Source organism: Salvelinus alpinus, chromosome 3 (genome assembly GCF_045679555.1).
Source record: "Salvelinus alpinus chromosome 3, SLU_Salpinus.1, whole genome shotgun sequence".
NCBI classification, from domain to species: Eukaryota; Metazoa; Chordata; class Actinopteri; order Salmoniformes; family Salmonidae; genus Salvelinus; species Salvelinus alpinus.
Genome location: NC_092088.1, coordinates 75,406,562 through 75,422,210, shown reverse-complemented (window position 1 = coordinate 75,422,210; position 15,649 = coordinate 75,406,562). Strand labels below are relative to the sequence as shown.

Sequence of the window (15,649 nt, the reverse complement as noted above, 5' to 3'; positions counted from 1 at the left end):
ACCACTACGAAAGGACACCAATAGGAAGAAGAGACTTGCTTGGGCCAAGAAACGAGCAATGAACATTAGACCGGTGGAAATCTGTCCTTTGGTCTGATGAGTCCAAATGTTTTATTTTTGGTTCCAATCTCTGTCTTTGTGAAACGCAGAGTAGGTGAACGGATGATCTCCGCATGTGTGGTTCCCAAGGCACACTTAACCAGCATGGCAACCACAGCATTCTGCAGCGATACACCATCCCATCTGGTTTGCGCTTAGTGGGACTATCATTTTGTTTTTCAACAGAACAATGACCCAACACACCTCCAGGTTGTGTAAAGGCTATTTGACCAAGAAGGAGAGTGATGGAGTGCTGCATCAGATGACCTGGCCTCCACAATCACCTGACCTCAACCCAATTGAGCTGGTTTGGGATGAGTTGGACCGCAGAGTGAAGGAAAGGCAGGCAACAAGTGCTCAGCATATGTGGGAACTCCTTCAAGACTGTTGGAAAAGCATTGAAGCTGGTTGAGAGAATGCCAAGAGTGTACAAAGCTGTCATCAAGGCAAAGGTTAGCTACTTTTTGAAGAATCTCAAATATATGTTGATTTGTTTAACACTTTTTTGGTTACTACATGATTCCATATGTGTTATTTAATAGTTTCGATGTCTTCACTATTATTCTACAATGTAGAAAATAGTAAAAATAAAGAAAAACCCTTGAATGAGTAGGTGTGTCCAAACCTTTGACTGGTACTGTATATAGGGATTAATTTCTCCAAAATATAGACTCTTAGCTTTCATTTGACACCAAATTTGATAAACTTCACATATTAGTGCTATTGGAGCTTTTTACATGGAAATGCCCCTCGCTCACTGAATCACAAGTCTCACTGAATGCGCCACTGCCAAAAAAGCCACAACCGAAGAAACAGAATAAGTGGAGAATCTCCTAAGGTATCTGGCCTATACACTCAGTTGGCCTATACAGGGGTCTAAACCACATCCTACCCAAAGCGCTATGTCTCAACAAATTGATACTCCAGAACCACAAACAAGCAAAAGTAAGAAGAGGGTGCTGAGTGAGCCAGCGAGAGAGTCACCTGATCTGAATCGGTCCCTGCAGACGGAGGGGGTCTCCACATTCAGACAAGCCATAGTTAATATCAGCCACGCAGGACAGAGCTGAGGGAGCTCTGGAAGGTCTGAATGCTACAGACTAACTGCCGTCCCATATGTCAGTCTGTTAGTTCACAGAGAGCTACAGGAGAGATGAACCACCAGACTCAAAGTCTGCCAGGATATGCATGCCTTGATATTCTCTCAATGCGCTATTCAAATACTCCTCTCTCTCTCTCTCACAATTTTTCTCTCTTGTAGGCAGATCAACCACTACCCCCTCCCTCTTTCACTCGCTTTCTCGCTCTCTGACTGTTTCTGTTGGTATGCTTCAGTTGATGGATTGTACCTGTCCTCATCAGTCAGTAGCAATCAACCCATCAGTGAGAAACAAGAGGCAGAACAGGATCGGTTCAAGTTAACCCTTGCAGTGAGTGATCGCCCATCAACCCTTACAGCATCTTTTAGGAGAACAGAAAGTCATAACAATAGCTAAGTGACACTAGGGTCTGTCTGGCTGATTCACATTTCAATGGGGTAACAACACTGACCTCTGGGGAACACCCTGACCAGACTGTCAGTCACAGTGTTATGTGAACACTGGTCTACGTAGGGCTGAGTTAACACACACACACACACACACACACACACACACACACACACACACACACACACACACACACACACACACACACACACACACACACACACACACACACACACACACACACACACACACACACACACACACACACACACACAGCCAGTCTCAGCAATGTTTCCTAAGCTGTGGGTCGGCTCAGTGAACTCAGTCCAGGTCAGCTATGAGGGTAAGAGATTCTGACCAGGATTCCAAGGAGTCTGACACTTTCACAACTCCCTTGTGGTTAATCTTTTAACAGTATGTAGTTTCTCCAGTTGCTCAATGTCTGAAGTGCATGTGATGTGTGGGAAGAGGTGTATCAGGGCTTGCCATTAATGCTTATGCCCTTGTCCGGGACAAGTCAAAATAATAGTAATAATACTTCTGGCAAGCAGCATATAGTCTGAAGTTGTCCGGAATGGACAAGTAAAAAAAACAAAATCACAATATCAAACAATTAGTCTATCAGAATTGGATCAAAACCCTCTGGATGTTATGTGTTGCACACTGTTCTCTCAATCTCTGAAGAGCTCATCGCAATAGAATTATTGCATTGAGAGGCATTGGCAGTCTTTCAATCACGGAGCCGCGTGCAGCCACATTTGTTGATAATCCTTGTTAGTTAGTGAGTCATTTGCCGATTTATAGCACATTTTTGGTCAGCGAACAGGGTTCATATGTTTATGAAAAGGTGGAGGCATTGCGGCAGCAGGTAGGCTAGCCTATAAAATAAATAATGACAGACAACAGACTAACTAGATAGCAAATTCAAAACATATAGCCTAGTTATCTCGATAGTTAACTATTTAGGTAACAGCATGTATTAATGTCATTGTCATGTCCTATATCTGCCCTGTCCCTGTGTCACAAAGGGAGCGATGCATTCTGGGAGAAGGGAGAGATGCGAATGTAAGCATACGACGGTTGAGCAATTACATTTTCTAAATGTAGCATTACATGATGCAAAATGAGTCATACCGGCAGTATTTCTGTTATATATATATATATAAAAAAACTTAGGGATGTCCTTGTCCCACCACGCTCTAGCGACTCCTTGTGGCTTCGGACGCCAGTTGTACGGTGTTTCCTCTGACGAATTGGTGCGTCTGGTTTCCGGGTTAAGCGAGCAGTGTGTCAAGAAGCAGCGCGGCTTGGCAGGTTCGTGTTTTGGAGGACGCATGGCTCTCGACCTTCGCCTCTCCCAAGTCCGTACGGGAGTTGCAGCGATGGGACAAGACTAACTACCAATTGGATATTTTTTATTTATCCGTTATTTTACCAGGTAAGTTGACTGAGAACACGTTCTCATTTGCAGCAACGACCTGGGGAATAGTTACAGGGGAGAGGAGGGGGATGAATGAGCCAATTGTAAACTGATATCACGAAATTAGGGAGAAAAAAGGTGTAAAAAAATACTTATGTGTATGTGTATATATAAATATATGTGTGTGTGTGCACAATCCCTCCATCAGTGCTCAAGACTGTCCACAATAGGCTGAGAGAGGCTAGACTGAGGACTTGTAGGCCTGTTGTGTACACACACAAAAGTTTGGACACACCTACTCATTCCAGGGTTTTTCTTTATTTTTTACATTGTAGAATAATCGTGAAGACATCAAAACTGAAATAACCATCAAGCGCTATGATGAAACTGGCTCTCATGAGAACCACCACAGGAAAGGAAGACCCAGAGTTACCTCTGCTGCAGGGGATAAGATCATTAGAATCGCCAACAGTGTCACCAGCAAAGCACCCCCACCAGAGGTAACTCTGGGTCATCCTTTCCTGTGGCGGTCCTCATGAGAGCCATTCATCATAGCCTTTTACCAAATTGGGCTATCATCTGTATACCACCCCTACCTTGTCACAACACAACTGATTGGATAAATGAAGAAGAAGAAGGAAAGAAATTCCACAAATTCACTTTTAACAAGGCACACCTGCTAATTGAAATGCATTCCAGTTTACTACCTCATGAAGCTGGTTGAGAGAATGCAAAGAGTATGTAAAGCTGTCTTCAAGGCAAAGGGTGGCTACTTTGAAGAATCTCAAATATAAAATATATTTTGATTTGTTTAACACCTTTTTGGTTACTATGTGATTCCATTTGTGCTATATCATAGTTTGTCTTCACTATTATTCTACAATGTAGAAAATGGTAAAAATAAAGAAAAACCCTTGAATGAGTAGGTGTGTCCAAACTTTTGACTGGTACTGTGTGTGTGTGTGTGTGTGTGTACACAAAAGAAACGGCCCTTTTTCAGGACCCTGTCTTTCAAAGATAATTCATAAAAATCCAAATAACTTCACACATCTTCATTGTAAAGGGTTTAAGCACTGTTTCCAATGCTTGTTCAATGAACCATAAACAATTAATGAACATGCACCTGTGGAACGGTCATTAGACACTAACAGCTTACAGACGGTAGGCATTTAAGGTCACAGTTATGAAAACTTAGGACACTAAAGAGGCCTTTCTACTGACTCTGAAAAACACTCAAAGAAAGATGCCCAGGGTCCCTGCTCATCTGTGTGAAAGTGCCTTAGGCATGCTGCAAGGAGGCATGAGGACTACAGATGTGGCCAGGGCAATAAATTGCAATATCCGTACTGTGAGACGCCTAAGACAGCGCTACAGGACGGACAGCTGATCGTCCTCGCAGTGGCAGACCACGTGTAACAACACCTGCACAGGATCGGTACATTCGAACATCACACCTGCGGGACTGGTACAGGATGGCAACAACAACTGCGTTACACCAGGAACGCACAATCCCTCCATCAGTGCTCGGACTGTCCGCAATAGGCTGAAAGAGGCTGGACTGAGGGCTTGTAGGCCTGTTGTAAGGCAGGTCCTCACCAGACATCACCGGCAACAATGTCGCCTATGGGCACAAACCCACCGTCGCTGGACCAGACAGGACTTAACACTTCCGGCGCCGAAAAGAGATGGCCGCCTCGCTTCGCGTTCCTTGGAAAATATGCAGTATTTTGTTCTTTTATGTGTTATTTCTTACATCGGTACCCCAGGTAATCTTAGGTTTCATTACATACAGTCGGGAGGAACTACTGAATATACGATTAACGTCAACTCATCATCGTTCCTACCAGGAATATGACTTTCCCGAAACGGATCCAGTGTTTTGCCTTCCACCCAATACAATGGATCTGATCCCAGCCGGCGACCCTGTGCGACGCCGAAAAAGGGGCAAACGAGGCGGTCTCGTGGTCAGGCTTCGGAGACGGGCACATCGCGCTCCACTCCCTAGCATACTACTCGCCAATGTCCAGTCTCTTGACAATAAGGTTGATGAAATCCGAGCACGGGTAGCATTCCAGAGAGACATCAGGGATTGCAACGTGCTCTGCTTCACGGAAACATGGCTAACTCAAGGGACGCTAACGGAGTCGGTGCAGCCAGCTGGTTTCTTCATGCATCGCGCCGACAGAAACAAACATCTTTCCGGTAAGAAGAGGGGCGGGGGGGTATGCCTTATGATTAACGAGAAGTGGTGTGATCATCATAACAACACACAGGAACTCAAGTCATTCTGTTCACCTGATCTAGAACTCCTCACAATCAAATGTCGACCGCATTATCTACCAAGGGAATTCTCTTCAATCATAATCACAGCCGTATATATTCCCCCCCAAGCAGACACATCGATGGCCCTGAACGAACTTTATCTGACTCTTTGTAAACTGGAAACCACACACCCTGAGGCTGCATTCATCGTAGCTGGGGATTTTAACAAGGCTAATCTAAAAACAAAACTCCCTAAATTCTATCAGCATATCGATTGTGCTACCAGGGCTGGAAAAACCCTAGATCATTGTTATACTAATTTCCGCGACGCATATAAGGCCCTCCCCCGCCCCCCTTTCGGAAAAGCTGACCACGACTCCATTTTGTTGATTCCAGCCTACAAACAGAAACTCAAACAACAAGCTCCCGCGCTCAGGTCTGTTCAACGCTGGTCCGACCAATCTGAATCCACGCTTCAAGACTGCTTCGATCACGCGGATTGGAATATGTTCCGCATCGCGTCCAACAACAATATTGACGAATATGCTGATTCGGTGAGCGAGTTCATTAGGAAGTGCATTGACGATGTCGTACCCACAGCAACGATTAAAACATTCCCAAACCAGAAACCGTGGATTGACGGCAGCATTCGCGTGAAACTGAAAGCGCGAACCACTGCTTTTAACCAGGGCAAGGTGACCGGAAGCATGACCGAATACAAACAGTGTAGCTATTCTCTCCGCAAGGCAATCAAACAGGCTAAGTCCCAGTACAGAGACAAAATCGAGTCGCAATTCAACAGCTCAGACACAAGAGGTATGTGGCAGGGTCTACAGTCAATCACGGATTACAAAAAGAAAACCAGCCCCGTCGCGGACCAGGATGTCTTGCTCCCAGACAGGCTAAACAACTTTTTTGCCCGCTTTGAGGACAATACAGTGCCACTGACACGGCCCCCTACCAAAACCTGCGGGCTCTCCTTCACTGCAGCCGAGGTGAGTAAAACATTTAAACGTGTTAACCCTCGCAAGGCTGCAGGCCCAGACGGCATTCCCAGCCGCGTCCTCAGAGCATGCGCAGACCAGCTGGCTGGTGTGTTTACGGACATATTCAATCAATCCTTATCCCAGTCTGCTGTTCCCACATGCTTCAAGAGGGCCACCATTGTTCCTGTTCCCAAGAAAGCTAAGGTAACTGAGCTAAACGACTACCGCCCCGTAGCACTCACTTCCGTCATCATGAAGTGCTTTGAGAGACTAGTCAAGGACCATATCACCTCCACCCTACCGGACACCCTAGACCCACTCCAATTTGCTTACCGACCCAATAGGTCCACAGACGACGCAATCGCAACCACACTGCACACTGCCCTAACCCATCTGGACAAGAGGAATACCCATGTGAGAATGCTGTTCATCGATTACAGCTCAGCATTCAACACCATAGTACCCTCCAAACTCGTCATCAAGCTCGAGACCCTGGGTCTCGACCCCGCCCTGTGCAACTGGGTCCTGGACTTCCTGACGGGCCGCCCCCAGGTGGTGAGGGTAGGTAACAACATCTCCACCCCGCTGATCCTCAACACTGGGGCCCCACAAGGGTGCGTTCTGAGCCCTCTCCTGTACTCCCTGTTCACCCACGACTGCGTGGCCATGCACGCCTCCAACTCAATCATCAAGTTTGCGGATGACACTACAGTGGTAGGCTTGATTACCAACAACGACGAGACGGCCTACAGGGAGGAGGTGAGGGCCCTCGGAGTGTGGTGTCAGGAAAATAACCTCACACTCAACGTCAACAAAACAAAGGAGATGATTGTGGACTTCAGGAAACAGCAGAGGGAGCACCCCCCTATCCACATCGACGGGTCAGTAGTGGAGAAGGTGGAAAGTTTTAAGTTCCTCGGTGTACACATCACGGACAAACTGAATTGGTCCACCCACACAGACAGCGTTGTGAAGAAGGCGCAGCAGCGCCTCTTCAACCTCAGGAGGCTGAAGAAATTCGGCTTGTCACCAAAAGCACTCACAAACTTCTACAGATGCACAATCGAGAGCATCCTGTCGGGCTGTATCACCGCCTGGTACGGCAACTGCTCCGCCCACAACCGTAAGGCTCTCCAGAGGGTAGTGAGGTCTGCAGAACGCATCACCGGGGGCAAACTACCTGCCCTCCAGGACACCTACACCACCCGATGTCACAGGAAGGCCATAAAGATCATCAAGGACAACAACCACCCAAGCCACTGCCTGTTCACCCCGCTATCATCCAGAAGGCGAGGTCAGTACAGGTGCATCAAAGCAGGGACCGAGAGACTGAAAAACAGCTTCTATCTCAAGGCCATCAGACTGTTAAACAGCCACCACTAACATTTAGCGGCCGCTGCCAACATACTGACTCAACTCCAGCCACTTTAAAAATGGGAATTGATGGAAATTATGTAAAAATGTACCACTAGCCACTTTAAACAATGCCACTTAATATAATGTTTACATACCCTACATTACCCATCTCATATGTATATACTGTACTCTATATCATCTACTGCATCTTGCCATCTTTATGTAATACATGTACCACTAGCCACTTTAAACTATGCCACTTTATGTTTACATACCCTACAGTACTCATCTCATATGTATATACCGTACTCTATACCATCTACTGCATCTGCCATGCCGTTCTGTACCACCACTCATTCATATATCTTTATGTACATATTCTTTATCCCTTTACACTTGTGTGTGTGTGTAAGGTAGTAGTTGTGGAATTGTTAGGTTAGATTACTTGTTGGTTATTACTGCATTGTCGGAACTAGAAGCACAAGCATTTCGCTACACTCGCATTAACATCTGCTAACCATGTGTATGTGACTAATAAAATTTGATTTGATTTGATTTGACTGGCAAAAAGTGCTCTTCACTGACGAGTCATGGTTTTGTCTCACCAGGGGTGATGGTCTGATTCGCGTTTATCGTCGAAGGAATGAGCGTTACACCGAGGCCTGTACTCTGGAGCGGGATCAATTTGGAGGTGGAGGGTCCGTCATGGTCTGGGGCGGTGTGTCACAGCATCATCGGACTGAGCTTGTTGTCATTGCAGGCTATCTCAATGCTGTACGTTACAGGGAAGACATCCTCCTCCCTCATGTGGTACCCTTCCTGCAGGCTCATCCTGACATGACCCTCCAGCATGACAATGCCACCAGCCATGCTGCTCGTTCTGTGCGTGATTTCCTGCAAGACAGGAATGTCAGTGGTCTGCCATGGCCAGCGAAGACCCCGGATCTTCCATTGAGCACGTCTGGGACCTGTTGGATCGGAGGGTGAGGGCTAGGGCCATACCCCCAGAAATGTCCGGAAACTTGCAGGTGCCTTGGTAGAAGAGTGGGGTAACATCTTACAGCAATAACTGGCAAATCTGGTGCAGTCCATGAGGAGGAGATGCACTGCAGTACTTAATGCAGCTGGTGGCCACACCAGATACTGACTGTTACTTTTGTTTTTGACCCCCCCCCCCCTTTGGTCAGGGACACATTATTCCATTTCTATTAGTCACATGTCTGTGGAACTTGTTCAGTTTATGTCTCAGCAGTTGAATCTTGTTATGTTCATACAAATATTTACACATGTCAAGTTTGCTGAAAATAAACACAGTTGACAGTGAGAAGACGTTTCTTTTTTTGCTGAGTTTATATATATCATCTATTGCTGACATGCAAAAAAAATGTGGGACTATATCAACAATGGACTAATGAGAGATCGTTTTGGGGTGGAATTCTCATTTAAGCCATCTAAGCTGTCATTAGGACCTGGCAAACAGAATGGCGTTTCTAAAGCCCTGTTCAACCTAGTAATCATGTGTTCATTCATCAGTGCCTTAGCCAGACCCATAGAGCTGCCAGAACAACAACTGGGCTGTGTGAGTAATGGTTAGCCTGCAATGCATGCTAGACAGCCGATTCCTTATAATGACTGACTATAACCACTGAGTCTGTTTCACTGTGTGTGTGTGTGTGTGTGTGTGTGTGTGTGTGTGTGTGTGTGTGTGTGTGTGTGTGTGTGTGTGTGTGTGTCTTTCCTCCCCACTCACCATTCTTGCGTTCATTGAGGGGGGGCAGGTTGTTACTGGGCTGTAGGGACAGCTCCTCCAGCTCATGGGTAACCGCCTCACTCTGGGGACTGGGCACCAGCAGACCCAACATCCCACAATCCCCCTCTGCTCCGAGCAGCCCCTGGTGCTCCATCTCCACAGGGGGGCTGGGGGTCAGGAGTCTCCCTGGCAACCAGCAGGAGCAGTTATCGTCCCACGGTGATGTCACGTGATATCTGCATGGGAAGAGAGAAGAGGATCCAGGTTTATTTGAACAAGACACAAAGAACAGGGAAGCGATGAAAAAGGCAGAATCAACTTTTACTACTGCATTTTAAAATCAGTGAAGAATGTTACAACATGCCCTGGGATAACAGTGTTCTTCTCAACTCAACATGATTACCAGGTTGGCATCAATGGTATGACTCTTCAACCTACTGGGCGTGGTGGTATGGAAGGTCTAATATAGAATCTACCATCTGGAAGAGCTCTCTACCCATGTTATTCATTTAGGAGCTAGTGATGCATGTGTATGAGTGAAATAATTGTTTTAAACAACAGTCATAATAAGAAAGAAGCTGAATGCATCAAATCCAGAGTTCCCCTACTGCCTTATAATCTGGAAATCACGTCATGATGGTGGCTTGAAACAGTGGGAATGGAACTGCTTTAGGGGGAGCAAAACAAACAGTTGGGTAACCATAGCTCCCAATAACCTCATAACCAGCGTATGACGGATGGCTCCCGTTCCACCATCAGCCATTTCAAACCACATCCAACTACAGCTAAGTGGAACAACCCTGACATGTTGGTATTGGCATGGCACTATGCAGCAACATCCTTTCTCTGCCTCGCCTCTGGACTCAGAACCAGCACCAACATACCAACCAATGTACCAACTTAAAGGACAAAGATTTTACGAGCGTATCGGTAAAGTGGGGTACATGGCTATACATGGACTCTCACACTCCATTTTTTTTGGTTGTTGTGAAAACAAAAGTTATCTGTAACCAACACCATACTGCTGACCATATCTGGGGTTTTCTGTGAATCTCGAGGCTTGTTGATGCTCTACATGGATAGAAAAATGTCTCTCTTCATTCCTTTGCAGTCAGTTCCTTCAGTGCAATCATTTAAATAATCGAATATCTTTATTGTTTACATCTGCTGGATAATAGTAAACATGATCATACATGGTCTAGAGCAAATGTTCCCTGTAAGCTGCGTGCGCGGCCGTGCACCTCCTCCAGAAGTAATGCCAGGCCGCGCACCTCCTCCAGAAGTAATGCCAGGCCGCGCACCTCCCCCAGAAGTAATGCCAGGCCGCGCACCTCCCCCAGAAGTAATGCCAGGCCGCGCACCTCCTCCAGAAGTAATGCCAGGCCGCGCACATCCCCCAGAAGTAATGCCAGGCCGCGCACCTCCTCCAGAAGTAATGCCAGGCCGCGCACCTCCCCCAGAAGTAATGCCAGGCCGCGCACCTCCTCCAGAAGTAATGCCAGGCCGCGCACCTCCTCCAGAAGTAATGCCAGGCCGCGCACCTCCTCCAGAAGTAATGCCAGGCCGCGCACCTCCTCCAGAAGTAATGCCAGGCCGCGCACCTCCTCCAGAAGTAATGCCAGGCCGCGCACCTCCTCCAGAAGTAATGCCAGGCCGCGCACCTCCTCCAGAAGTAATGCCAGGCCGCGCACCTCCTCCAGAAGTAATGCCAGGCCGCGCACCTCCTCCAGAAGTAATGCCAGGCCGCGCACCTCCCCCAGAAGTAATGCCAGGCCGCGCACCTCCCCCAGAAGTAATGCCAGGCCGCGCACCTCCCCCAGAAGTAATGCCAGGCCGCGCACCTCCCCCAGAAGTAATGCCAGGCCGCGCACCTCCTCCAGAAGTAATGCCAGGCCGCGCACCACCTCCAGAAGTAATGCCAGGCCGCGCACCTCCTCCAGAAGTAATGCCAGGCCGTGCACCTCCTCCAGAAGTAATGCCAGGCCGCGCACCTCCTCCAGAAGTAATGCCAGGCCGCGCACCTCCTCCAGAAGTAATGCCAGGCCGCGCACCACCTCCAGAAGTAATGCCAGGCCGCGCACCTCCTCCAGAAGTAATGCCAGGCCGCGCAGACGCAAGAGGCTGAACTTCACTGAGTTCACCCCATTAGTTTGCACTATATAGATCAACGTTTCTTCTGTGATCTAATCAACATGATATCAATCCCTTTTCAATGCAACAAACCAAAACACAACTAACTTTGCAAGATTGAGTCTGGGATTACATCATACGACACAATACAACGCAATGCAATTTACAGTCACCTAATTTGCCCATGTAAAAAATCCAAGTAAAAAAATCATGAATTAACGTCAAGCCCTTCATAATGTAAAAACGTTTTTAAAAGTCTTGTGCAATGTAGGCCTGCATCAAAAGCTATTTCCATGTGAAAATGTTATGGGATTTGCTCCATTGGTTTTGTTGGTAGGCCTACATTATGCTAAAATAGCCACAATGGCCTATTGACTACTGTCTGAAACTAAGGGTACAGCCTCAGTGTTCACTGTGAATGCTCACCGGAAGTTGCACAAAACATTTCGCTCACAAGAACAAAAATTTGCTCCGTGCCTGAAAAAAATAAGCGGGAACATTGATCCACAGTAGTGACTTGAACGTAGCCACTGTTGCTAAGAGACCCAGCAGTCTCACCCACACAAGAGTCAGTGGAGCCACTGCGGCCCCTCATGATGAGTTCTGTTTGTTTGTGCCCCCCACCCCATCACAGTTCCCCAACCCTGTTTTAAATCATATGTGCTGACCAAAAGGTATCCCCACAAGTACGTCTAATATGCACAGTCACACACACTGCACTTTAACAAATTTTATTGGTCACATACACATGGTTAGCAGATGTTAATGCGAGTGTAGCGAAATGCTTGTGCTTCTAGTTCCGACAGTGCAGTAATATCTAACAATTCCACAACAATTACCTGATACACATGAATCTAAGTAAAGGGATGGAATAAGAATATGTACATATAAATATATGGATGAGCGATAACCGAGAAGCTTAGGCAAGATGCAATAGATGGTATAGAATACAGTATATACACATGAGATGAGTAATGCAAGATATGTAAATATTATTAAATTGGCGTTAGTGATGGCTGTTTAACAGCCTGATGGCCTTGAGGTAGAAGCTGTTTTTCTAGTCTCTCGGCCCCAGCTTTGATACACCTGTACTGACCTCGCCTTCTGGATGATAGCGGAGTGAACAGCCAGTGGCTCAGGTGGTTGTCGTTATTGATGATCTATTGGCCTTCTTGTGATATTGGGTGCTGTAGGTGTCCTGGAAAGCAGGTAGTTCACCCCCGGTGATGCGTTGTGCAGACGGCACCACCCTCTGAAGAGCCTTGCGGTTGTGGGCGGTGCAGTTTCCGTACCAGGCGGTGATACAGCCCAACAGGATGCTATCAATTGTGCACCTGTAGAACTTTGAGGGTTTTAGGTGACAAGCCAAATTTCTTCAGCCTCCTGAGGTTGAAGAGGCACTGTTGCGCCTTCTTCATCACACTGTCTGTGTGGGTGGACCATTTCAGTTTGTCAGTGATGTGTACGGTGAGGAACTTACAACTTCTCCACTGCTGTCCTGTCGATAGGGGGGTGCTCCCACTGCGGTATCCTGAAGTCTACGATCATCTCCTTTGTTTTGTTGATGTTGAATGAGAGGTTGTTTTCCTGCCAGAACACTCCGAGTGCTCTCACCTCCTCCCTGTAGGCTGTCTCGTCATTGTTGGTAATCAAGCCTACCACTGCTGTCGTGTCGTCTGCAAACTTGATGATTGAGTTGGATGCGTGCATGGCCACGCAGTCATGGGTGAACAGGGAGTACAGGAGGGGGCTGAGCACACACCCTTGTGGGGCCCCAGTGTTGAGGATCAGCGAAGTGGAGATGTTTCCTACCTTCACCACCTGGTGGCGGCCCGTCAGAAAGTCTAGGACCCAATTGCACCGGGCGGGGTTGAGACCCAAGGCCTCAAGCTTAATGATAAGCTTTGGAGGGTACTATGGTGTTTAATGCTGAGCTGTAGTCGATGAACAGCATTCTTACACAGGTATTCCTCTTGTCCAGATGGGATAGGGCAGTGTGCAGGTGATTGCATCGTCTGTGGACCTATTGGGGCGGTATGCAAATCAAAGTGGGTCTACGGTGGCAGGTAAGGTGGAGGTGATATGATCCTTGACTAGTCTCTCAAAGCACTTCATGATGAAAGAAGTGAGTGCTACGGGGCGATAGTCATTTATTCAGTTATCTTTGCCTTCTTGGATACAGGAACAACGGTGGCCATCTTGAAGCATGTGGGGACAGCAGACTGGGAGAGATTGAATTTGTCCGTAAACACACCAGCCAGCTGGTCAACACAGCTAGTGATGCCGTGCGAGGGTTAACACGTTTAAATGTCTTACTCAAGTCGGCTACGGAGAAGGAGAGGGGGGGCCCGCAGCCCGTAGCGGTCCACGTCGGTGGCACTGTACTTTCCTCAAAGCGGGCAAAGAAGGTGTTTAGTTTGTCTGGAAGCAAGACGTTGGTGTCTGTGACGTGGCTGGTTTTCTTTTTGTATTTTGTAATTGCCTGTAGACTCTGCCACATACGTATCGTGTCTGAACCGTTGAATTGCGACTCCACTTTGTTCCTATACCGACATTTCGCTTGTTTGATTGCCTTGCGGAGGAAATAACTACACCGTCTATATTCTGCCATATTCCCAGTCATCTTTCCATGGTTAAATGCAATGGTTACCGCTTTCAGTTTTGCACCATCTATCCACGGTTTCTGGTTAGGGTAGGTTTTAATAGTCACATTGGGTACAACATCGCCAATGCACTTCCTTATAAACTCACTCACTGAGTCAGCGTATAAATCGATGTTATTCTCTGAGGCTCCCAAGAACATGCCCGCACAAGTGCTACAATCAATACGCTGATAGAATGTAGGTAGCCTTGTTCTCAAATTTGCTTTATTAAAATCCCCAGCTACAATAAATGCAGTCTCTGGATATATGGTTTCCAGTTTGCATTGAGTCCAGTGAAGTTCCTTGAGGGCCGTCGTGGTATCGGCTTGAGGAGGGATATACACAGCTGTGATAATAACCGACGAGAATTCTCTTGGGAGATAATATGGTCGGCATTTGATTTTAAGGAATTCTTGTTCAGATGAACAAAAGGACTTGAGTTCCTGTATGTTGTTACGATTACACCATGAGTCGTTAATCATGAAGCATACAACCCCGCCCTTCTTCCCAGAGAGATGTTTATTTCTGTCGGCGTGACGCATAAAGAATCCCGGTGGCTGTACCGACTCCGACAACATATCCCGAGAGAGCCATGTTTCCGTGAAACAGAGAATGTTACAATCCCGGATATCTCTCTGGAAGGCAACCCTTGCCCTAATTTCATCTAACTTGCTATCTAGAAGCTAGACATTAGCGAGTAATATACTTGGAAGCGGTGGGTGGTGTGCACGCCTTCGAAGTTTGACCAGGAGGCCGCTCCGTCTACCTCTTCTGCAGCGACATTGTTTTGAGTCGGCCTCTGGAATCAGATCCAATGTCCTGGGTGGTGGTGCGAACAATGGATCCTCGTCGGGAAAGTTGTATTCCTGGTCGTAATGTTGGTAAGTTGACGTCACACTGATATCCAACAGACAAGATCATTCATATAATCTGGTTCGTCAGCACTCGTCTCCCACCTCTCCTCAGCCAAACTGTAAGAGGTAGTCAAACTCACCACCGGAGCCAGTTAAAACACAGTTCAGTTTAAATTAAATGTTACTCTATACTGAGGCCCTGGTTATTCAAGGTGTTATGTCACCGGGGCAGGTGCAGGGGGACTGGAAACATATTAGGGTCACGGGGTGCAATGTTCTGACTGTAGAAGAATCAGATCAATTTAATGAAGAGCTGACATGATCCCCAACTCCACATTACGTCTTCCTCCATAGAGAATTGTGCCTATTCTACACAATAGAACAAATTGTGAACGTTCCAGTGTGGTGCCATACAGAGAGGAGTGAGTGCAGCCCACAGCTGGTTTTGAGTTTGAGGAAGAACATTTCAAAAAAGGCTGTTGAGTGTCAGATTCAGCTCCTAGTTTTCACTTGAACTTCTGTTTCTTTTAGTAAGAAACACAAATGAGGGCCTCCCGGGTGGCGCAGTGGTTTAAGGCACTGCATCACAGTGCTAGCTGTGCCACCAGAGATTCTGGGTTCGAGCCCAGGCTCTGTCGCAGCCGGCCGGGACCGGGAGGCCCA

At 47.1% G+C, this 15,649-nt stretch overlaps 1 protein-coding gene across 1 annotated transcript in view; it reads right to left on the bottom strand.

Moving 5' to 3' along the window:
* LOC139571330 (myocardin-related transcription factor B-like) overlaps window positions 1–15,649 on the bottom strand; it is a 50,983-nt gene that overhangs the window by 18,882 nt on the left and 16,452 nt on the right. The window contains exon 3 of the mRNA XM_071394115.1: window positions 9,361–9,596. Within this exon, the coding sequence (XP_071250216.1) occupies window positions 9,361–9,514 (154 nt within the window). The 5' untranslated portion in view covers window positions 9,515–9,596. The remainder of the gene's footprint in view (window positions 1–9,360; window positions 9,597–15,649) is intronic.